Source organism: Orycteropus afer, unplaced genomic scaffold (assembly GCF_000298275.1).
Source record: "Orycteropus afer afer isolate SDZICR_OR568_19922 unplaced genomic scaffold, OryAfe1.0 scaffold00042, whole genome shotgun sequence".
In the NCBI taxonomy this organism is placed as follows: domain Eukaryota; kingdom Metazoa; phylum Chordata; class Mammalia; order Tubulidentata; family Orycteropodidae; genus Orycteropus; species Orycteropus afer.
The window spans coordinates 10,568,336-10,594,030 of NW_006921629.1; the positions used below are offsets into that span (position 1 = coordinate 10,568,336).

Sequence of the window (25,695 nt, forward strand, 5' to 3'; positions counted from 1 at the left end):
CTTGACTGCTAACTAGGAGGGTGGCGGTTCAAACCCACCAGCCACTCCTGGGAAGGAAGGTTGGGCAATCTACTTCTGTTGTGATACCACCTCGGAAACCCAAGGAGGGGTCATTATGAGTCGGGTCCGACTTGACGGCACATAACAACAACAACAATTGTGAATTTGTCAGTTTCTCCTTTCAATTCTGTCCCTTTTTGCTTCATCTGTTTTGAAACACTGTTGTTAGGTACACAAACTTATTGCCTGTCTTCCTTTTTATCCTTGGTACTGAAGTCTATTCTGTCTGATATTAATAATATATCTTTTTCTAACCTTTTACATTTCTTGTAGAGGGCAAATAGTTGGCTCTTTCTCATTCTTGATGGTTCCTGGGTAGCACAAATGGTATCTTCTTGGCTGCTGACCTAAAGGTTTATGGTTTTGAACCTACCCATCAGCCTCACAGAAGAAAGGTCTGGTGATCTGCTGTAGAGATGACAGCCACGGAAACCCGCTGGAGCGCTTCTACTCTGTAACAAGGCGTCGCCATAGTTGGGATCTACTTGATGGCAACAGGTTTTGTTTTCTCAGCTTTCAGTCTGACCTCTTCTGCCTTTTCATTGGAGTGTTTGAACCATTTACATTTAATATAATAATTTGTATATTTGGGTTTAAGTTTTTTAGCTTGCTACTTGTTTTCTATTTGTCATGTCTGGTTTTTTATTCCTTTTTTCACTTTCCCTGCCTTCATTTGTATTATTTGAGTATTTTTTATGATTCAAATTTATCTCCGTTCCTGACTTGTTGGCTATACTCATTGCTGTACTTTTTTCTTCCCATGATTGCTCTAGGGCAATGATTTTCAGCTGTTTTGGTCTTGGGATAACTTTACACTCGTTGAAGACTCCATGCAGAAGAGCTTTTGTTTTTGTGGTGTTAGTTCCCTTCCCGTGTATGAAATTATAGGTGATATATTTTTAGGAATACTTATTAATTTAAAGTAACAGTAATAAACACATTACTGAGACAAGCAGAAGGTGGCAGGTCCTGAAGGATTTAGTTAATTGCAGGTGTATTTGCTGTTGCTGAAGACGCACCACGTCCTGGAGCTTAGGGTGTAGAAGTGAGCAGGCAGCTGATCCAGTCCTGTACCCCTTGTCTTGAGAGCTCTTTTGCACATGTTTGTCCCCAGCATGCACACGTTGCTGCAAAATGACCACTGTATGACCTTCCTGGGGTGGCAATATTGAGGCAGTTATACTGACTGGGAATCGAACCGGCGACCTGAGGAACAATGCCTGCATGCCACCCCTTTCTAGGAAACTACCACCCTTCTTAGAATATACCCACCTGTTTTGAAACTCTTAAAAATCCCAGCAGAGTTTTGCTCAGGGAGACAAAGACTAGCGTTGCTTGGTCCCTCTTTGTCTCTGCTTATGAACTACTTTCTCTTAATAAAAGCATTGATCCTGTGGAAAATCTAAGCCTCTCCTGGTTATTCTTGGTCAGTGGAAGGCAAGAGCCTGACGAGAAGGACCCCTCAAAGGGAGGGGCTCCCTGGGATCTTGCCTTTTAATACTTTATGAAAAACTGTATTTCAAAATAAAAACTAGTGAGGACAGTGGCATTTTCCACAGTTTTGCGTATCTCTTTAGTATCTAGCTTAATAGAAGACGTGACTAGATTGTCTTAGCTGCTTCTGCACCCAGGCTATTGCTGTATGTTGTTTTGGTTGAAGTGTATGAAGGAAATCGGGCCTCACACAGATATGTAGTTAGTATAAGGAGTAAGTATTTTAATAGCCTTTTCAGCTAATTAGAATATTCTTATTTAATACTGTATACCAAAACTCAACAAATGGCAGTTTCTTAGAGGTTAGTTGGAATATAGAATTGGTCTGTCTTGCTACTTTTTTTTTTTTTTTAATGTAAAACATCTTTATTTAGATAGAAATATCTGATAATAGGGTCAAGAGTAGTACATTTTGACCCAGGTGCAAAATTTAAAGAGACACCAAAAAATCAGTAATCAAAATAAGTAATATTATAATGCAATATTTAAAAAAAATCAAAATGAATATAAAGCTCTTTAGTAGAATAGTATCAATTTCAAATAAGAACAGAATGTAGCTCTGTACTTGCACTACAACACCTCATACTTAACTTGCTTCATCCATACCCATAGCCACTTTCTGGGAATCCTGTTTTTATTTAATAGTATATTTATGTTAATTTGTGGTATTTTTCTGTCTTTTTGAATGGATTTTTTTTTTCTTTACTAATTAAACTAAACTTTTTGTTTGTTTGTTTATTTGTTTGTTTTTTAATTGTGATTTGGGTGAAAGTTTACAGAGCAAATTCACTTCCCAGACAGCAGTTCACATATCCTTTGTCTCATGACATTGACTACAATGCAACAGCTTTCCTCCCACTTCCTCCCCATAGTTACCTCTTCCCTGTGTCCATCCTTCCATGCACTCCTGCCCCCTGAGCTGTCGCCTTGTGCATAAATAGCCCTGCTTTCTCCCATGATTGTTCTCTCCAAGGAGTGTATCTACCTCAGGTAAATGTTCAACTCATATGCCTGTCTTTTGTTTGGCTGGAAGCCACAGGTATGAGTTTAATTCAAGACCTGAAGGGCAACTAGAGACCATAGCCTCAGTGGTTCATCCAGGCTCTATCACACGAGCAAACCTGGTTCCCCCTCTTTTTTTTTTCCCAAATGATTTTGAGTTTTGTTCCACATTGTTCTCCTTTTCTATCCAAGATCTCCTACATAGATCCCCCTCTAAGTGGTTGACAGTGGTAGCCGGGCACCATCTAGTTCTTCTGGTCTCATAGTCATATAGACTGAGGATTGCATGGTGTACTGGTTGTTTGGACTAATTGTTTCCATGAATCTTTGGTTTTCTTCTTTCTTCTTTGCTCTGAATGAAGAGACACCCATTGTTGCATCTAGATGGCTGCTTGCAAGCTTTTAAATCCCAGTCACTACCCGCCAAAGTAGGAGGTGGAATAATGTTTTGTGTAGTATGTTATGCCAATTGAGCTTGATGTTCCCTGTGACTCTGGTCCCGAGCCCACAGGTTCAACTACTTGGTCCCTCTGGGTAACTGGCTGTGACCAAGAAGTGACTACAACCTTGTCCCTTGTCAGCTCTCCTATACACCTGGGAATTCTTACAGAACATACAAATACACTTGTAGAACCAGTGTCTGCCAACCCTATATGTGGTCTTGGGTACTTGAGTGGATTTTTTACCTGTGCATGATATTGGCTTGCTGAGTTATACACATCTTCCAAGCATAGGCGTAGTTCATTTTATAATATCAAAAATTCATGTTTGTTACTATTGCTACTGATTTCATCAGAAAAGTTTTTAAGTATTGAGAAGCTGTAACTCTTGTGGGGGTGAATACATTTCCCAAAGTTCTGATTTTCATGTGAAAACTCTAATTTTACTATTGGCAGCAAATACTGTCAATCGTTTTCCTTGAAAACAGGTTATTTGAGAAATTATCTGCTAGATTGCTAGATTCCCAAATCTAAATAATCATAGTTTGTAATTTGTTCTTTTTGTTGTTTTTGTTTTTAGATTTATTAGGGTTTTATTTATTTATTTTTTTTGGCATTAAAAAATCTATTAACATTTATTGAGGTGATTGTCAGGTTACCTTTACAGATTTCTAATAACAATGCATAGCATCCCGAAGTGGTCTTTAGTCATCTCTATCTAAACTTCAATGATAGTTTAACTAATAGTGGACCTTTTATTTCATTCGAATTACAATACTTATACTATCCAATCCTAGAAAGTCCTATGAAATAGAAATGTGCATTCATAAGAATTCCATTAAATGAATTTATATTTGAAAAATACTATCTTAGGAATTAATGCTATCAAACTTCAATAAGCAATCATAGCATCAATTATATAATACAATTAAACTAAAAAGAGATCAATCAAACTTACTTTTAAAAAGAAAATACAGTGCCCAGCTACCAATGCCAACCACTCAGGAAAGGATCAAACCTGGAGATCTTGGATAGAGTGGGAGGGAAAGCATGGAACAAAATCTAAAAACTGAATAATGACCAGAATTACTGGTCAGATGAAGTCTGGTGAGAATCCCAATACTATGGCCCTGAAACACATTCGGTGCCTGGAATAAAACTCACCCCCAGGGGCGGGTTCTCAGCCCAATAGTTAACAAGATGTACACACAGACCACTCAACCCAGGATGCCACACCCACACACTCAATGGTAATACATCCCTTAAAGCAATAGACATGGGACACCAAAGGACCAGCATTCAAACTGAGGAAATCCAGGACAAACAGGAGTGCATAAATATGAGGGGCACAGGGGGAGTGTTGCCGGGTGGGGAGGGGAGGAGACTGGGTTAGGGTTGGACATGGCGAATGGGGAATGAAACTAAATGTACGCATTTGAATGTAAAACAAGCTCTTGAAATAAAATTAAAAAAAGAAAATACAGGCAGATGTCTTGCTGTGGTTGTGGCTGTCCAGGGTTCAACTGCTATGAAAGCTGAAACTGAATCAAACCTGCATGTCACCCTGGGTCCCGGAGGCCTCACAACTTACACATCCTTCCTCTTTGGGAACCTGATGATCCAGGGATCCTCTGATAACTTTGTTTTTTAAACTTTTATTGTGATTTAGGTGAAAGTTTATAGAGCAAATTCATTTTCCATACAACAGTTCATACACATTTTGTTTCATGATCTTGACTGCAATTCCTCACAGTGTTATAGCTCTCTTTCCACTTCCTCCCTATAGTTTTCTCTTCCCTGTGTCCTTCTTTCTGTCCTTTTTTTTTTGAAGTAAAAATGGTGTTCCGTGATAAAAGTGGCTAGTTCAACTCACAGCTCAAACGATTGCATCAAGTGCTTTTCCTTGAGACAACAGCCACGTTCCTCTGCAGAAGTATTGTTTTGTATTCTTCCTGTATTATTACACAGAACATTAAAAATTTATGTACCCAAGGATTGAGATACAATAAATAATTTCTATTGCTTTATCAAGGACATTTTGGAGTGAAGCTACCCCACACACACATGCACACACAAGTTCAAGGCAGTGAAGAAATACAATGACTACTAGTACAGCAGCTGTGCTAACCCACTAAGAAATTGACCTGCCATTGAGTTACCTCATCAGTGCAGTGTCGATACAACTGTTCCAGGATAACCCAAAACTTCAGAAAGTCATTTCGACATTTTGAATATTTCAGAGTAATTTGTGTTGTGGTCAAGCATTCACATAAAAGAAGATGTTATTTGATGGTTGGTGCTGATACCAGATGAATACAAAGTGACAAGGCCAGCCACATCTATGGGTTCATCTATTTGTAAGGCAGACAGAGAATTCTGCCGATGGGATACCTTCTCTGCCTGTTGTGATATATCCACTTCTTAAGTTCAGCAAGTGGCTGTGTTGTGGGGGAGTGACCCTGCAGCAATTTCTATTTCCTCTGACTTGTCATCTAGCAGGCATTCAACAGTGAGAACAGTACAAGGTTTTATTAGTCTTTCAGCCAATTTTTTTTTTATTGTATTAAATGAATGAGAGTGAAAAGAGCAAAGTCTTGTTTCATGATGAAAATAGTTTTGAATTATGAGACTCCCTGAAAGTGCCTTGGGCCCCACAGAAGTCTTCAGACTGCAATTTGAGAACTACCATTCCAAGGTTCTTTATTAGATGATGGGTATGGGGAATGTTACGTTATCCAGTGTTTGGATTATATGTATTTCTTTAAAAAGTTTTGAGCTGTTCTAGCAAGCTCTTCATTTATCCACAGAATCAGCATGATCTTTTTGAGATTAGTGTGGATCTAGATTAGCTTCTAATTTAGGGCTGGTTTAGTCCTACTCTTAAGGCATAACCTTTCTGTACACTGTACTGACCGTACCACATGGTCATTGAGTTCTCTCAGCTGTAGCTCATTGGAACTTAGATGGATGCCAGCTCTGTGTGAGTGCTGGTAATTGTTCACCCTCTAGCTTGCTGAGAGCTATTTGGCCTCTTAAGTCTCATTCTGAGTTGTGTGTGCAAAATTTAGTATCCAGCCAAGGCTCAAGTAACCCGTGTGGCCCCTCTTCTCTCCTCCATATCTGTGAAATCCAGATAGTCACCTCCCTGGACTCAGATCTTTGTCCGCAGAGCAGTAGGACTGCCATGTTGTGCGTGCACGCCTCTCTGAACTACAGTCTTGAAGGTGTCTCTGCAGAGAACCAGGGCAATCGTAGGGCTCGCCGCCTTTATTTCCCTTTCAGGAATCATGGTCTCGCTCTACATGTTGAATATTACTCAAAAACAGTGTATATGTTTTCATCCAATTTGTTGGTATGGTTGGAAGGGCTAGTCTGATGTCATTTGTTTTCAGCATGGCAAGAAGTGAAAGTCAGACAACTTTTCACAACCTTTTTTTTTTTTTTTTAGTTTTTTCACAACCGTTATGTTTTAGTTTCTCTGGTTGTTAACTACTGCCCCGTTGGCCCTAACTCACGGTGACCCTGTGCACAACGGGACAAAGTACTGCCCGCTCCTGTGCTGTCCCCATGATTGGTTGTGGATTGAACTGTTGTGATCCCTCGGGTTTTCATTGGCTGATCTTCAGAAGTAGAGCATCAGGCCTTTCTTCTTAGACTGTAAGCCTGCAATCTCTGCTGAAACCTGTATGGCATCCTAGCAACAGTCAGTCTTCCTTCAACTGACCAGTAGGTGGTGGCTGCACATATGGTGCCTGGGCCTGAAATCGAACCCTAGTCTCCCACATGGAGGATGGAAATTCTACCTCTGAACCACCACTGCCCTCAGTTTCTCTGATGGTTACCTCGAAATGATGGCTTTGTAAAAACAAACTAAAAACCTGATTGACAATGACTCTATTTTATTTTATTTTTTAAATGATAATTGGTAGGAGAGCAATGAGATTTAAAATTGCAAATGTACAGAAGAGGATGCAGTGGGAGGTCTCTATGAGTATATGTCTCACAAGACTGTGTTTTTACTCTTTCAGGCCATAATGCAACAGGGAGATACATCTATAAAACCTATCCTTCAAGTAATTGTGAGTACTTCATGTTTTATGTTAAACATTTTTCAAATAGAGATATAAATTATATTTTGATGAAGGATATATGGATTTGTCAACTTTAGGAAATTCTTCCTGTTATCATAGAAAAAGGGCAATCCAAAGTGTAGCCCTAAGAGAGGAGCCAGGATTTTTGTCCTTTTCTTTTCTTTTTTTAAATAAAATACAATGTTAACCAGAGTTAACCAGTTAGTTAATTTTTGGAGATTAAGATTTCAGGCTTTGCCTCTCTTTTCTTTCCACAGTTGATAGATCCTATGTCAATACTCCTATCGTTATAATTGCCTCCTAACTTCCCTTCCTGCCCTTAGATTTGTTTGCTCAAACATGCCTTATATACGGCCTCCAGAGAGAGATCTAAAATGAACTTCTCTGCTTAAAATCCTTTGTTACCCTGTTACACTTAAGGGGTTCTCAAACTTTATTGGGAACTTAAAAAACCAATAAAAGCAGAATCCTGGATATTTTCAGAGATTTGGAGTCAGTAGGCTTGATAGTGTTCCTGCTATTGCCAAGCTAGCTACCAGTCATCTTAAATTTTTTAGTATTTTACTTCTTCAGAAGGCTGCCTCTCATCACCTTCATGGGACAAATACCTTGGCTCTGTGCCCCCATATTATGTGTGCACCCCTCTCATGCCTCTCTGCCTCTGTCCCCACCCTGATTGTCAACCTCTTCAGGGCAGGGATTTTGTGAGACGTTTCGTATTTTCAACTTCTCGTAATAGGTGGTTTGTTATATATATTTTAAAAATTGATTTTCAGTCAAATTTGAGTTAGGGAAGAGAGAATAAAGGAGTTGCTGGTACCTGAATTTATTCTGATTTACATAGTGTTAACTTGAGAGAGGTTATATGGGAGAATTATCAAATCTAATTTTCTTTGACTTAAGTGTCAAGATAATGGGCAAGCAGTTGAGTTTGTGTTGAACTAATAGCAAACCCACCCTCCTGCCACTTAGGTTTACCTGCCCTCTGGGACAAGGCAGAAGACCTGGCTAATGAATCAAATTTTCTATTGCAGAACATCCGTCCCATTACTACAGGGAATAGTCCACCCCGCTATCGACTTCTGATGAGTGATGGAGTGAACACTCTATCCTGTGAGTATGATGTATGAGTCTAGGGACTTGTGAGTATTTAAATAATAAAAGCACACCCACTACTTTGAATTGCAGTAATTTAGTATATCCACAAGTCTTGCATTTGCTTGGCTATGAAGTTCATTCAGGCAGAATTGCAGCTGGTAGAGCGCATTCTAACAAAAGACTGGATCAGGTGGAGAGCTGCCACTTGGCTTAATTAATTTTCTCTGACTGGTGCTCCATATTTTCTTTGATTAATTTCCCTCAGGGTGATATTGACATTTAGGGAATGTGATGGGTACACATCTATCATGTACTTGCCCATGTGGGGTTTTATTTCTGTGTTGCATGCTTTAAGAGGGAGAAAGGAAGAATTTGCAGAGTTTCCTAGCTATCTCTAGTCACAATGTGAAAGACCTAGAAAAGATTTTCATAGTCTTTGGCATAAAACCTGACTGATGGAAAAGATTATTTGGAGCACTTTGGGAGATATATATATATTTAAGAACAGCAGCAGATGTTTAATGTAAATTACACTGATTTGCACTATGCTTAGTCTGACTAGCTTTAATTTCAGGAACGTACTCAAAGGATTATTTGCTAGCACAGGTTGATTGGCTTTCAGATGGTTAGGCTGAAATAATCTCTGCTTTTCAGCTTTCATGTTGGCAACACAATTGAACCCTCTTGTTGAAGAAGAACAATTGTCAAGCAACTGTATCTGCCAGATTAACCGATTTATTGTAAACACTTTGAAAGATGGAAGGTATGTGTTGTGTTTTCTTGTATTATACTGTGTGCTAGAACAAGGACTCTAATTTTAAAAAGAGAAGTTCATTAGATGCCAGAATTCAATTAGGAATCAAGAAGTCCATGGTGAAGTTTCAGCTTAGAACTTAAGAGCTGTTCAGTTCTGAACTCAGGTAACTAACTGGTGGCACCACAAGGGAGAAGGAGGGAAACAAATTGGAAATTTTAGGGCAGATGCTCACAGTTTATGAGGAGCGATACAGAAAGGTGGATATATATGTTTGGTGGGGGGGGTGTGCGCCCACTAAATATAATGTCACCAAACAATTTGTATGTTGTTGTTGTTGTTGTTATGTGCCGTCGAGTCGGCCCCGACTCATAGCGACCCCTCCTTGGGTTTCCGAGGCAGTATCACTACGGAAGTAGGATTGCCCAACCTTCCTTCCGAGGAGTGGCTGGTGGGTTTGAACCGCCAGCCTTCTGGTTAGCAGTCAAGTGCTTTAGCCACTATGCTACCAGAGAAATTGTTAAATGAGAAACTACTTTGCCATGTAAACTTTGATCCAAAACACACTAAAATATTATTTTGAAAAATGAAAAAGAACCAGGAGTCTTTGGAGGCTATTTTATTACAGACTTGGAAGTTATAAGATGAGCCTAGATTATTTTACTGAGCAGGAAAGTAAAGAAGTCTTGGGAGAAAATATTTACAAATCACATATCTGATAAAGGTTAATATCCGGAATATATAAAGAGCTCTATAACTCAATGACAAAAAGACAACCCAAGTTAAAAAAAAAAAAAGGATGAAAGATTTGAATACACATTTCTCTGAAGAAGATATACAAATGACAGATAAGTCCATAGAAAAACTAATCATCATTAATCATTAGGAAAATGCAAATCAGAACCACAAAGAGATACCACTTCGTACCTACTTGGATGGCTAGAATAAAAACAAACAAAACCCAGACTAATAAATGTTGAGAAGGATGGGGTGTGATTTGCTGGTGGGAATGTAAAGCAGGGTAGTCCCTGTGGAAAGCAGTTTGGCAGTTCCTCAAAAGATTGAACATAAAGTTAACCTTATGGCTCAGCAGTTCCACTCCTAGTTATATATACCGCCCCCACGTTTAATTTTAATTTTTTTTTTTTTTTTTTACCCATAAGATTTTAGGACAATGATTCATGCTTTGCCAGTGTTTATGGTAACATTATTCCCAGTAGCCAAAAGGTGGAAATAAGCCAAGTGTCCATTAGCAGATAAATGGATAAACAAAATGTAGCAATATAATGTTGTTTAGCCATAAAAAGAAATCTACATTGTAGATGAACCTTGTAAACATTATGCTAAGTAAATAAGCCAGACACAAATGGACAAATGCTACATGATTCCACTTCTATTAAGTACCTGGTATGGGTGCATTCATAGAGACAGAAAATAGGTTGGAGGTTATCAGCTAGGGAGAAGAAATTGGAGAGTGGCTGCTTCATGGGTTCGGGGCTTCCTTTTTGGAGTGAACTATTTAGTGGCAATGGTTGTACAACGTTGTTGTTGTTGTTATGTGCCCTCGAGTCAGACCCGACTCATAGGTACCCTTCCTTGGGTTTCCGAGGAAGTATCACTACGGAAGTAGATTGCCCAACCTTCCTTCCGAGGAGTGGCTGGTGGGTTTGAACCGCCAGCCTTCTGGTTAGCAGTCAAGTGCCTTAGGCACTATGTTACCAGAGCTCCCTGTACAACATTAATGCCAGTGAAATGTATATTTTTAAAATAGTTGAAACAGCAAATATTATATGTATTTTACCACAATAAAAAATAGTGAAAACAAAAAAGGAAGTCTTAATGGGTGACAGCATGTCAGTAGGACAGAGAAACCAGGTTGTGAGGTTTTCCACTTGCCAAGTCATGGACAGTTTAAAAATCAAGTGAATGATAGCAGTAGGTAGAAGCTATTGAATGAAATAAAACCCGCTGTCATTGTGTGGATTCTGACTCATCGTGACCCCGTAGGACAGAGGAGAACTGCCCCATAGCGTTTCCACGGCGTTGAAACTTTAAGGAAACGAACTGTGTCTCGTCTTTTCTCCCGCGCAGCAGCTGGTGGGTTTGAGCCACTGACTTTTTGATTAGTAGCCAAATGTTTTAATCACTGCATCACGAGAGTTGCTTTATTCATAAAACATGCTGGATAGATGAATATACGTGGAGGAAATAGAAAGCTTCTTCCACACACACACAGTAGTGTGACGTCTAACAAATGTAGAGGAAATGATGACATTAAAATGTCCAGTTTGGCAGCCATCATCATCATCATCGTTCATGCAGGAAACATCAGTGGATGCTATGTGTGGTTCCAGTGGCTGCTGAAACTGCCTCCGACGTGGGAGTTGAAACCACAGAAACCAGTGTACAGGCAGTACCATAGGAGAATCCATTCCTGCTGCTTCCAAGTTCTGGTGACGCTGGCATTCCTGAGGCGCTCTGGTGCGGTGCTTAAAACATTTGGCTGCTGACTAAAAGGTCAGCAGTTCAAACCTATGAGCTGCACCATGGGAAAGACAAGAGGCAGTCAGCTTCTGTAAGGATTTATAGCCTTGGAAACCCTATGGGGCAGTTCTGCTCTGTCCTGTAGGGTCCCTGTGATCTGAATCGATTCAATGTCAGTCGGTAGGCCGGCATTCCTTGACTGCATCACTCTGATCTCTGCATATGTGATCACAATGCCTTCTCCTCTTCTGTTTATCCAGTGTCCCTCTTACAAGGATACATGTGATTGCATGTAGAGCCCACCTTGATAATCCAAGATAATCTTCCTATTTCGGGATACTTCATTTAATCACTTTTCAAAATCCTTTTTTGCCATGTAAAGTAACATTCACAGGTTCCAAAGATTAGGACATAGGTAACGTTGTTGTTGTTAGGTGCTGTCTAGTCACCAACTCATGGTGATTGCACACAAAACAGAACAAAACTCTTCCAGTTTGCATGGAGTAGGTATCTGACCTCCTTTAACTTCTGCAAGCTAGAGGAGAACAGCCTAAGGCCGATTTCCATGAGGTGGAGATCAGACATCCCTCCACACTCTAAATTTTTACCAATTCTGACACCAGTCATCCCTCCCACAGCACTCTGCTTCTCTGCTGAGTTTGTTATTTGTTGCTTTGTCACACAGAATTCACACACAGTTCTTATGGTTATTGCAATTCAGATTTAGGAGTGCTAGGGATCCAGTCCTTTGAAATATGATGTCCTCCCCTTGGCGATTCCCACAAGCACAACTCTCTTTGGCTATTGGCCCTCAGGCAAGTGTTACAAAGCTCTTTTAGCTCTGCCTCCGCCAGAGGCACCCCAGTCTACCAATAAACGTCTTCCCCGAAGGCACTCAAGCTTCCTCCTTAGGCTTCAGCCCACTGTGCTTTCTGCTGCCAGGGCTGCTGCTGTTGGTTCTTGCTGTCTCAGCAAAGTGTTACAGCTTTATCTGTGACTCCAGGAGGATCTTGGGTCCAAAGAATGTGCTCCACTTCTGGCTCTTCTTTCTTGATGGTAGTGAGCTCCCCCTTCTCACCTCTGGGATGGCTCATTTTAAGGCTAGTGGATGGCAAAATCGACCAATCCCCACGTTAGGATTCCATACACCTTATTTGCATGGTCCCACCTGTTCAAGCATGCCATACCCTTTATTTACATTATTAGCAGGCTATTCAATCCCTTTGGTGGACCACAACCACCTCACATTTGCATATTCCTACCCAGTCATTTATTTGGTGGGAATCATAAAGACCATGGGCTAGAAGGGCCATGCCAAGCAACTAGCTGTAGTGTACCAGTGCTGTGTGGTCTCCATCATGGCTTCCAAATTAGACCATTGTCATTCCATGGGTCTTTATTGGCTGATTTTCTGAAGTAGATCTCCAGCCTTTCTTCCTAGCTCTTAGTCTGGAAGCACCACGGAAACCTGTTCACCGTCACACACCTCCACTGACAGATGGGTCGTGGCTGTGCACGAAGTCCACTGGCTAGGAATTGACCTACCACAGACCTTGACGCCAGTAAGCGGCAGTTTAATTAAGAATGAGTTATAGACTGAAAATAACTTCCTACAACATATGTATTGATTGAAAAAGGAAAAGTTAACTTTACAGTGGAGAAACCTGGCAGACAGCACCTTACTCTAATGATCAGTATTAACATTTCCAGGAATGGATCAAATGGAAATTGTGTATCATTTGATGGGGTGCAGTGAGAAGAACATACCATCACTTCTGTGATGTTCTTGCCAGAGATGCATAACTCGTATTCGGTCCTAAGGAAGCTTCAGGCAAATTGAGGAACATTCTACAAAAGAACTGACTCTGATCTTCAGAAGTCAAGCATGAAAAGCTAGGAAAGACTGAGAGGCTGTTGCAGATTTAAGAGATGTAATCAAATATAACAAGTGATCCTGGATTAGACCCTTTTGCTGTAAAGAATATCATTGAGACAGTTTCTGAAATGTGAATGGGTTCTGTGGATTAGATGGAAGGGTATTGTGTAGGTTTTAATTTCCTAATTTTGATGGGTACATTGTGGTTAAACCAAAACCAAACTCGCTGCTGTCAAGTCGGATCCAACTCATAGCAACTCCTCCTTGAGTTTCTGAAGTGGTATCACTACGGAAGTAGATTGCCCAACCTTCCTTCTGAGGAGTGGCTGGTGGGTTTGAACCGCCAGGCTTCTGGTTAGCAGTCAGAAATGTCCTGAAACTATAGAGCATCATGTTGGCAATTTAATTTCAAATGTTTTGGGAAATGGAAGTTTTTTTGTACTATCCTTGTAACTTTTTTATTAGCTTGGGATTATTTTTTTTTCCTTTTTATTTTTTTATTGTGATTTGGGTGAAGATTTACAGAGCAAATTCACTTTCCATACAGCATTTCACATATACTTTGTCTCATGTCATTGACCACAGTTTACTACAATGCAACAGCTTCCCTCCCACTTCCTCCCCATAGTTTCCTCTTCCCAGTGTCCATCCCTCCATACACTCTGCCCCCTGAGCTGTCTCCCTGTGCATAAGCAGCCCTTCTTTCTTCCATGACTGTTCTCTCCAAGGCTAGTGTCTACTTGAGGTAAATGTTTAACTCACATGCCTGTCTTTTGTTTGGCTGGAAACCACAGGTGTGGGTTCAATTCCAGACCTGAAGGGCAGCTAGGGGCCATATAGTCTCAGTGGTTCCACCAGGCTCTATCGGACCAGCAAACCTGGTCCTAGCTTAGGATTATTATTATTATATTTTTTTTTAAATTTTATTTTGATTTGGGTGAATATTTACAGAGTACATTCACTTTTCATACAGCAGTTCACATACACTTTGTCTCATGCCATTGACCAAAATTTACAATGCAACAGCTCCCCTCCCACTTCCTCCCCATAGTTACCTCCCCCCAGTGACCATCCCTCCATACACTCCTGCACCCTGAGCTATCTCCCTGTGCATAAGCAGCCCTTCCTTCTCCCATGATTGTTCTCTCCAAGGCGTGTGTCTACTTGAGGTAAATGTTTAACTCACATGCCTGTACTTTGTTTGGCTGGAAACCACAGGTGTGGGTTCAATTCCAGACCCGAAGGGCAGCTAGGGGCCATAGTTAGGATTATTTTTTAAAAATTTTTATGGTTCAACACGAATCGAAGGAACAACTGAATTTAATCAGATAGATGATTCCACCAAAATTAAAGCAAGACAGAAAATTGAACAATGCTAAGAGAGGTTAAAGTGATTAGTTCTTACACTGATTAGGACGTTTATGTTTTCTCTAGCCTTCCTCTTTGCCTCCTTTGTTTTCATTCTGTTGGTTTATTGGATTTCAGTCAGGAGCTTCTTTCTGAAATGATTGATTAATGCCATATTCCCTTATATCAGCCAGTTACCTTTATAGCAGAAAAACAGCTTGGCTGGGTGTCATATCCTTGGGTCATAAGGTTTTCCCTCAGAATTTTGTCTTCTGGCATTGGATGTTGATCTGGAGAAACTGAGTAGATCTCTTCCCTTGTGGAAAGCTGTGCTTTTCTTCCTGTATTCCTGAGGAATTCTTTATGCTTTAAGTTCAGTGACTTAACCAGGCTGTGTCTCAATGTCAAGGGTTCTATATCAGGCTTCCTTTTTCTAGTTTTAAAAGGATGTAGCATACCCTTTAAGTCTTCCTTCTTTTTGAGGGAAATCTTCTGTGTGTTGTCCCTTCATGCTGTTTTCTGTTTAATTTGTTGAATTTTCCATTTTCATTAACATTGTTGATAATTTTTCTCTCCATATATGATTTCAGCTTTTGAAAATCTTTTTTTTTTCTGATGCATGCTTTGAATTATCTCAAGGCTTTACCAGCATGATAGTGGTTCAGTGTTCAGCTTTCTTTGCTCTGTTCCTGGATGTTTATAGCGTAAGTTTGTTCTCAGCTTTTCAAGCTCCCTTCTCAGTCTCTTGTTTTACCTCATATTTGTACTTTTATTAGATTCAAAGTATTACTAATTTGCTAACCACTCTTGGGAAGTATTATTCCCTTTCTTGGCTTATGTTTTCTTCTAGACTAGTTTCTTTAATTATCTTTTGTCTTCTGTGAGTTAAGGTCGTGTGTCAACCTGGCTAGGCCATGATTCTCAGTGGTTTAGCAGTTCTGATGTAGTTATCCCTCATGATGAGATCTGATACGATGTAATCACCTCCATGATGAGCTGTGGTGTGAGCCCCCAGTCAGCTGACAGGGATGTTCCTCTGTAGTGTGGCATGCTTCCAGTATCTACGAACCTGGCAAGGATCTCTGGCTGTTTGCTTGAGATTATGCACCTGCCTTGTCATCATGGGGACTTGAACCAGCAGCCTGCTGTATTGTCTGCCGATCTTGAGATTGTTGCCTTCACAGTCTCTGAGCCAACAACCTGCCATTTTTCCTACTGATCTGGAATTGTCAGCCTCCGAAGCCAGCAACCTGCTATATAGCCAGCCAGTCATGGGTTCATCAGTCCCTGCTGCTACATGATGTCTGACCCGTGGACTTGGGACTGACCAGCCTCTACAATTGCATGGGCCATTTCCTTGAGATAAATTTTTCTCTCTCTTACTATGGGCTTCTCTAGAGACTCCAGTGTAAGACACCTTCCATATTCCTTTAATTTTTATATGCTATTGTGTGTTACATTGTTGCTGTCTTTTTTATTTTTTTCCTTAAATCTTGTTTGTGCTTAATGTAGACAGTTCTGTCCACACTTCATATTTGCTCTGATACAGTCTAGGCTAGGTAAATCCCCTTGCCAACCTCCCCACTTGGGACCTGCTATCATCTACTCCAGGCTATTGTTGAGTGCTTACGTGGTATTTACTATCCATTCTGCTGTCATCTAGGGTTGTGGGAGAGGGTGGAGAGCTTTGCTGGGAAACTCAGGCTCCAAAGCCTAATCTCTCCAGTCAAGGATAGAATTCTAGTCCTGTAGACTTGATTTATTCCATCACCCCAGTGTAGTGGCATGCCTGGTATCTCCCCTGCCTCTGCTGAGAGCCCGTGTGTGTACATTCAGCCTTATTTACTCCTTCCTCTCTTGATAATCGTCTCAATTCCTTTCAAACAGGGCTTTAGCAGTCATCCTTGTATAGATGTCTTTGCATTCTCGTGCTATGTTTTTCAAAGGGTAGATTACTAGAATTAATATTGTGGGGCCAAAGGACATAAGTATCCCAATTAGCATACTCATGAACGTTGTATAAGAGGGCCTGTTTCCAAATAGGCAAATCCCTAGAAACAGATAAGTTGGGTTAGATTAGTGGTTCCTGGAGTAAAGGAATGAGAGTGACTGCTAATGGGCATGGTCTTTGTTTTGGGGGTGATACAAAATGCTCTGAAATTGGGAGGTGGTGATGCTTGCACAACTCTAAGTATACGAATATCACTGAGTTACACACACATAAAGGGTGAATTTTATGGGATGTAAAGTTTATCTCAATTCTAAGGAGCCCTGGTAGCGCAATGGTTAAGAGCTTGGCTGCTGACCAAAAAGGTCAGAGGTTCAAACCTCTGAGCCACTCCATGGGAGAAACATGTGGCAGTCTGCTTCTGTAAAGATTTAGAGTCTTGGAAACCGTGTGGGGCAGTTCAGCTCTGTTCTATAGGGTTGCTGTGAGTTGCTATCAACTTGGTGGCAATGAGTTTGGTTTTGGGTTTTTTAAAGCCATTTTTAGGAGTCCCTGGGTGTGCAGCCACGACTCATCTGTTAGTTTGTTGTGTGGTGGGGGCTTGTGTGGTTGCTGTGCTGGAAGCTATGCCATTGGTATTGCATGTACCACTGGGTGTCATCCATGGTTCAGTGGAGCTTCCAGACTCAGACAGACTAGGAGGAGGGACAGTTGGCCAGAGAAAACCTTATGAAACAGATGCAAACAGTTAGTATACTTGGCTGCTAACCCAAAGTGTAAGTCTACTCAGAAGTGCCTTGGTCATCTACTTCTGAAAAATCAGCCATTGGTGAGACCCCCGAGGTATGACCCCTAGGTGCCCTTCAGGTCTGGAACTGAACTCACTCCTGTGGCTTCCAGCCACACAGTAGACAGGCATATGGGGTGAACATTGACATCAGGTAGATACACTCCTTGGAGCGATCAATCATGGGAGAACAGAAGGGCAATAAACATACAAAATGCTCTGAAATTGGGAGGTGGTGAATATACGAATATCACTGAATTACACACACTTAAAGGGAGACAGCTCATGGGCTGGAGTGCATGGGAGGGAAGGACACAGGGAAGAGGTAACTATGAGGAGGAAGTAGGAAGAGAGCTGTTACATTGTGGGAAATTGCAGTCAATGTTATGAAACAATGTGTATGAACTGCTGTGTGGAAAATGAATTTGCTCTGTCCTCTTTCACCCAAATCACAATAAAAATTAAAAAAAAAAACAAAAATGAGCCATTGAAAACTTGAAGGACACACACAGGGTCACCATGAGTTAGAATCAACTTGACAACTAGTGTCTGATTTAAAAGCTGAGGGGAAGAAAGTGCCTGGTTCCTTTTAACCTTCTCAACACACAGAGAATTAGCATTTTTTAAGATGATTACCAATCATCATTTTAACTTAAATTTTCCTATTAGTGAAGTCAAATGTCTTTCACGTGTATATTGATTATTTGTAACTCTTCTGTGAATAGATTTTTATTATATACTTTCCCATTTTTTATTAACTTGTGGGAGTTCTTTGTAAACCAGTAATATTGATTAAGTCTTTGTTATCTGTTTCAAATATTTTATTTCACTCTATCATGGTATGTTTGTGGTATCCTGTGATGTGAAAGTCATGGTTTTTGGGTTCTGTTTTTCAATCTAGTCAGTGTGTCCATTTTTTCCCTTTATGGCTTCTGGATTTTGTATCCTGCTTAGGAAGCCTACCGACCATGTTATAAAAATATTTTGTAGTTCTTCAGACACTAGTGTCCATTTTGGAAATTGACTTTAGTTCATCTGAGATTTATTTTTATGTAGGGTACGATGGAGGAACACAACTTCATTTTCTTCCAAACAGAAGAAAATCTATGATAGCCTATATCATAGATGGCCTATAGGCCCCAGTAAGGAATTTAAATTTTATTGTGCGGTAGGAAACCATAGGGTTCTGAGCAGGCAGTGGTTTGATCTTTTAAACCATTTTCATAAGGTTATTCTGACAGCTTTGTGGAGAATTGAGGGATGGGGCAGAAGTAGGTGAGAGAGTCTCGTATTCCATTTATCTGAATCTGTTCTGAGTCGTATGCTTTTCTTTTCCAGTCATCTGTTTGTCTATTCCTGTGTCAGTGCTATAGAAACTTTTTTTTTTTTTTTTTTTTGGTAACAGCTTTATTGAGTTAACACTTACCATACATAGTACCTGAGGCATTTGACTGCTAACCAGAAGGCTGGGGTTCAAACCCTCCAGCCACTTCCTGGAAGAAAGACTGGGCAATCTACTTCCATAGAGATACCACTTTGGAAACCCTAAGAGGGGTCTCTATGAGTGGGATCCAACTTGATGGCAGTGCGTTTGGTGGATTTGGATATTTTATATCAATGAAATAGATTCTTTGTGACTGACTTTTCATGAAGCATAATGTTTTCAGGGTTCATCCATGTTGTAGCATGTATCAGAACTTGATTCCTTTTTATGGCCAAGTAACAGTCCATTGTTTGTGTATACCACTTTGGGTTAATCTGTTTATTAGATGATGGACACTTGATTGTGCCATCTTTTGACTACCCTGAATAATGCTGCTGTGAACATTTTGGGACAAGTTCTTGTGCGGACATGCATTTTTGTTTCTCTTGCGTGCATAGCTGGGAGTGGAATTGCTAGGTCAAGTTTTCAGGAGCTGCCAGTCTGTTTTCCACGGTGGATACAGGAGTTTACATTTCCGCTGGCAGTGTGTGAGTGCTCCAGTTAGTTTCCTGACATCTCTGCCAACATTTGTTATTATCTGCCATACAATTTCCTTTAAGGTATCTGTCTGTAGAATAATTTTCAGTTATCATTCATACACACACAAGGAGCTTCGGTGGTATAGTGGTTAAGGAATTTGGCTACTAACCAAACGGTTGGTGGTTTGAACCCACCAGTTGCTCTGCAGAAGAAAGATGGGGCAGTCTGCTTCCGTAGAGATAAATAGCCTTGGAATCCCAGCAGGGGTCCCTATGAGATGGAATTGGCTTGATGGCAGTGAGTCAGTTTATGCGCACATGCACACACACACACACACCCCTGTATGAGCCCTGTTGGCACAATTATTACAGCACTTAGCTGTTAATCAACAGGTTGGCAGATGGAACCTACCAACTGCTCTGCAGCAGAAAGATGTGGCAGTCTGCTTCCATAAGAATTTAAGCCTTGGAAAGCTCATGCGGTAGTTCTACTCTATGCTGTAGAGTCAGAGTCAACTCGACGACAGCAGGTTTGGGTTTTGGTCTCTCTGTATGAATTGTTAAATATATATACGTGTGTGTATATATGTCTATATATTTAACAGTTTATCTGAATCATGATTCATAATAAAGTTTACACTATAGTTGGTTGATAGTCTTTTAAGTGCCTTTGAATCTATACAGTTCCTTCTCCCTATCTTTTCCTCTCTTTATTATTTATTTCTTGAAGAAACCAGGTCATTTTTTTGCCCTCACAGTCTGGATTTTACTGATTGCACTCCTGTAATTGTCTTTCAGCATGTTCATCCGTCTTCCGTATTTCCTGTAAGTTGGTATTGGTGTATTTTAACATGCTGCTGGATTCATCTTGCTAATATTTTATTTACAATATATGTGTATGTATTACAAGATGAAATTAGTTTTGATTTTGTATGTGTTCTCTTAGGTTTTGATATTAGGGTAATGCTAAATGATTGATAAGCCTTCTATTTTTATATGTTCTGGAGTAATTTCTTTGACTTTGGAAGGTTGTTAAATATCCACCACTAGTATCTGTTGAGGCACCTTGGTGGTGTGGTGGTTAAGCGCTGCGCTGCTAACCAAAAGGTTGACAGTTTGAACCCACTAACAGCTCCGTGAGAGAGAAGACCTAGTGATCTGCTCTGGGAAAGATGTCAGCCTGGGAAATCCTGTGGGGCGGTTCCACCCTGTCCTGTGTGTGGTTGCTAAGAGTTGGAATCAACTCAATGTACAAAACAAAAAGTGGCAAATTTTATGGGAACTATGTCTAATTTTCAACAACAGGTGGCTTTAAGTTTGTTTTATTGAAATAAGAGAATCCTGATATGAAAACCTGGTAAGAGTGGCATAGGCTAACAAATTGTAGGTAAAAATCCAAAATACAACCAGCAGAATGCAACATGATGAAGCTGAAGTATTACTGCTTAAATATTGCTCCAAACCATCTACTTTTTCATCTCCACTGCCACTACCCTAATTCACGTCACCATCATTGCTGCCTCCAGTGTGTTCCCCTCAGCTTTCTTGTTCTTATTACAATGCTTTTTAATTTTTTCGTTGCAGTTCTCTTTAAAATGTAAATAATATGATATTCTCCGTTAAGTACGTATTGAGCGACTGCTGTGGACCAGTTGCTATAGTAAGATTGGAGCATTCCTGCCCTCAGTGAAACTATAGTCTAGTAGGAGAAAAAGATAATAACCACATAACATATTAAAACAGGCAGAAGTGTTCTGAAGGAGAGAAATCGTGGCTGTCAGAGATAATCTAAGAGAAACTTGATCTGTACTAAAGATGAAAGAAGCATCTCTTGAAGAAGTGATGTTTGAGATGAGTGCTGAACAAATAACTATTCATTGGTGGCAGAATGAGAGGAAAGCATCACAGGCAAAGACTAGCATGGACAGAGGCCTTGTGGCAGGAGAGAGACTACCATATACCAGGCACTGAGAGCAAACAGGGCAGCTAGGGAGCAGAGAGCCATGGTGAGTGTGTGAGATGAGCTGGGGGGAGAGGTTCGCAAGGCCAGACGACTCAGAGCCTTGTAGACCATGGCAGGTTTTCATATTTGGCCTGAGGTCATTAGGAAGAGAGAGGCCAAAGACTACAAGTTCTTAAAGATAGGTAATGATTACACGTCTTAAAAAATAACGTATCTACTGTCATAATTGGTTTTCACAGGAAAAAGTAATTGTTTAGATAAGGAAGGATACATTTCTGAAAACAGATCATCTCTTTGTGGCCACATATTCTTGTATTGAATCTAAATTCTTATCATGTCAGTTGCTCCTTGCAGATACAGGATGGAGGAAGGATGCTGCATTTTAATTAAGGGACTAGATGGGGAATGAAAACCCTGCGATCATAAAAAGCCTTGATAATGATGCAGTGAAAGATTAAGGGAAATATTTGTGTAGGAATTGATGGCATGTATTTCTCAAGTTATTCAGTGGTGAAAACAGTTGAGAAAGGGGAATAGTTTTATCAAAATGATAGTTGAGGGAGAGCTTTTTAATAGCTTATTTGACTGAAGGGCTTCTGAGTTTATTTTTTTTATTCTAACTTGTTTTTATTTGTTTGCCTTTGTAGGAGAGTAGTTATTTTGATGGAATTAGACGTTTTGAAATCAGCTGAAGCAGTTGGATTAAAGATCGGCAACCCAGTGCCATATAACGAAGGTAAATGCTTTTATAGATGGTAGTGTTCAGTTGAATACTTTGTAGAGATTTGGAATTCTACCTTTTAGTTAGTATTCAGTTGATTTGTTAAAAACAATAATGATATTAGTGGTGGAATATTTTGGAGAAGGATAGCAGTCATGGAGGCACAGCATGGAAAATGTCATCAGTGTCCCTGAGGTGTAAATGTGGAAGTTTTTGTGTTGGTGAATGTCTTAAGTGTGTATGTTTTCACCACGATAAAAGTAAAATTAAATGATAAAAGTAAAATTAAATAATAACAGTAATTTGGGGGGGCTAGAAACTACGTGATTTGCCAATTTTTTTGTGCTAATGACATCATGTTAGGGCTTATATGAAGAAAATGGGAAAAATTAGAGAATATTATGGGAAAAAAATCCCAATTTTTGGGAAAAAAATAAGTGTCTTGGAATAATATTAGTGAGAAATGTGCTTTCTTAAGGTTTGTTTTTTAAAAGTGTAAAGCTTGTAGTTTATACTCCTTCGATAACACTCACCGCACTGATAGTTCTCAGAATAGTCTATTTGCTAGACCATGAGTGAACTGGGTGAAGTAGACTCTGTATTGGTTTATGTTGTATCCCCAGTGTCTAACTTGTAGTTGGCTCTCAATAAGTATTGTCAGTGTTCTGATTACCTAGTGCTCTGACAAGAATATACCACAAATGGGATGGCCTTAACAAACAGGAGTCTCTTACAGTTTGGAGGCTTTAAGTCCAAGTTCAAAGTGCCAGGCTCTAGAGGCTGGATAAAAGCCCCTCAACCTTGGGCTTCAGCTCTGCCTCCTGTTCCTGGCCCACTGAAGCTAGAGGCGTTTCTTCACTCAGACAGCTGCTGGCTGATGAGCTGCCAAGCTCAAAGTTGACAAGTAAAAAGGCACAGTCCCGATGTTACCAAACCACATGGCAGGCCATTAACTTAGGTCCATTGTAAGTCCCAAGGTCGGCAGAGCATGGCAGGCTGCTGAACAATGACTTGGCTACATGCAGGGTCCAAGCGTGCCATATGCTAGAGACCATTCTTCAAGGCTTCTCCTTATATACAGGAAGCAGACCACATCCCAAAGGCAGCTACTCAGCTGCTTGTGGTAGATCCCACCATGGAGTTGATTGCCGTCTCATCCTGGGTAATAACTACCACCAACTGCCCAGCCATTCACCCAGGCCCAGCCAAGTTGATGTACAGATTTAACTACCATGGTTGGTTTGAATTGACTGTATACCTACTCCTTATTATCTTATTATCCAACATTTCACATTTATGACAATAGTAAAACATTAACTGCTCAGCTGTTTTGAGCATTAATGACATATGTCTGGAATTAACAAATGCCAAGGTGTGTGGCAAAAATAACACTGGCTGTGATGGTTAAGATTATGTGTCAACTTGGCTAGGCCACAATACTCAGTGGTTTAGCAGTTACATAATGATGTAGTCATCCTGCATTTTTGTACAACTCTGATTTTTATTTAACAGCCTGGTCGTTGGAACCTAACCGTGTTGATAAGTGAGGCACAGGTTTATAACATATTATTTAACAGTATTATCTCTTGGTGGTGAAATTACTAATGACTTATACTTCCTTTAGAGATATATAGAAAAGCACAATGAAATCAGTAAAAAAATTCATTACTTTTATTTAAAAAAAAAAAAAAAACTCACTGCCATTGAATTGATTCTGACTTACAGTGACCTTCCTTGGGTTTCCAAGGCTATAAATCTTTATGGAAATAGATTGCCCTATCTTCCTTCTACAGAGTAGCTGGTGAGTTTGAACCGCTGACCTTCTGGTTAACAGCCAAATGCCTTATCCACTATGCCACCAGAACTCCTTTCCTTTTTTAAAAAAATTTTTATTGTGATTTGGGTGAAAGTGTACAAAGCAAATTCATTTTCCATACAGCAGTTCACATACATTTTGTCTCATGACATTGACTGCAATTACTCACAGTGTAACAGCCCTCTTCTACTTCCTCCCTGTAGTTACCTCTTCCCTGTGTCCTTCTCTACCATGCACTCCTGCCCCCCTGAGCTGTCACCCTGTGCAAACACTGCCCTTCTGTCCTCCCACGACTGATCGCTCCAAGGAGTGTATCTGCCTGATGTAAATGTTCACCCCGTATGCCTGTGTGTTGTTTGGCTGGAAGCCACAGGAGTGAGTTCAATTCTAGACCTAAAGGATGGCTGGGGGCCATAGTCTCAGGGGTCTCAGCAGTCTCTGTCAGTCCAGCCAACCTGGTCTTTTTGTATGATTTTGAGTTTTGTTCCACATTGTTCTCCCCTATCCAGGACCTCTTGCCCTGACACGCTCCTTTACTTTTGATAAGAGAGAGAGTAATTCTTCTAGCGAAAGGCAGAGTCATTATCGAATCACTAGGCCTGTAACAGGAAAAGGTTTGTCTGCCTCTCCACTGAGTCAAATAAAAACAAAACTAGAGCCTTACTTTATACCAGATTTTCTTTTGAAGTTGTAAAATAAAACCATCAAAAATAATAAAAATAAATAGAAAAGGGCTGCCTAAATGGATTAAAAGAATTCACAATGAATATTTGGCTGCGTTAAACTAAATGCCTTGCTCTCCCCATACTCTCTCATCCCAGATCTCATCTCAGAGGTTCCTTCTGGTCTGTTCCCTGGGTTGCCAACCTGGCAACTCTCAAGTTAGTAATCTGATGTAACCATACTTACCTTGTTTATTTCCTGTGTATCAGGATCACTGTCCTTCATTGCTTGATATCCAGTGGCTTGAAACCTATTTGTTTCATATCTTGTCTGGGTTTTTTTTTTTTGTTTTAGCCAGTAGAGTTAATCTGGTCTCTGTTACTCCATCCTAGCTTTACAAGTCAAATAGCTTTGCAAGGTGTAGACTTTGAAGCAAACAAAATCGCATTCCCCTTCATACTCTTTTTGGCCCTTATTCCTGTCTACAGGCAATCTGTTTTAATTCTTACAGCTATTGCTGCAGTTTTTATCTTCATATTTCTAAGTAAAACCTTTATGCTGCTCTTTCTTGATTTTTCAGTTTTGACATTTATTTATTGATTTAAGATTATGGAAGATTAGAATTTAGCTCATCTACAATTCTTTTCTCCCTATGTCCCAGATCGGAGAATTAGATGTCAATATCAGATGAGATCATGATTAAATGATTAGTCAGCAATTTTTTCTCCAGTAAAAGATACATTTCTCTTTTGTTCTTAACACACGTAGACAGCTCTAACTATATTTTCAAATGGTTTTTATATTTTCAGATTGATTTCCTAATCATCAGAAAGATTTATAATTTTACTTTGTATTTATCATAGCTAATTTTTATACTAAATCTAAAGTCATTAACAGATGATGGTCAATCATGAATATTTAGAAAATTTTTCTGCTACAATTTGTGGGAAAGACACACGTTTAAAGAAATTGGACACGTAGCTTATATTAGCTATTTTAACTAGAAGTGTGACATTTTGAAAACTAAAATAGACTTTCAGCTAGTAAATATAAAGATGCTGAAGGATATGTATGTGAATTATATATATATATATTTTTTTTTTTTAATTAGGATTTGGGTGAAGATTTACAGAGTAAATTCACTTTTCATACAGCAGTTCACATATACTTTGTCTCATGTCATTGACCA

General features: G+C 39.9%; 1 protein-coding gene across 1 annotated transcript in view; it reads left to right on the top strand.

The window, feature by feature from the left end:
- Nucleotides 1-7,030: 7,030 nt before the first annotated feature.
- Nucleotides 7,031-25,695, top strand: part of RPA1 (replication protein A1) — a 53,482-nt gene continuing 34,817 nt past the window's right edge. Inside the window, exons 1-4 of the mRNA XM_007937573.2 lie at nt 7,031-7,075; nt 8,122-8,200; nt 8,840-8,948; nt 21,954-22,042. Coding sequence (XP_007935764.2) covers nt 7,031-7,075; nt 8,122-8,200; nt 8,840-8,948; nt 21,954-22,042 — 322 coding nt within the window. The remainder of the gene's footprint in view (nt 7,076-8,121; nt 8,201-8,839; nt 8,949-21,953; nt 22,043-25,695) is intronic.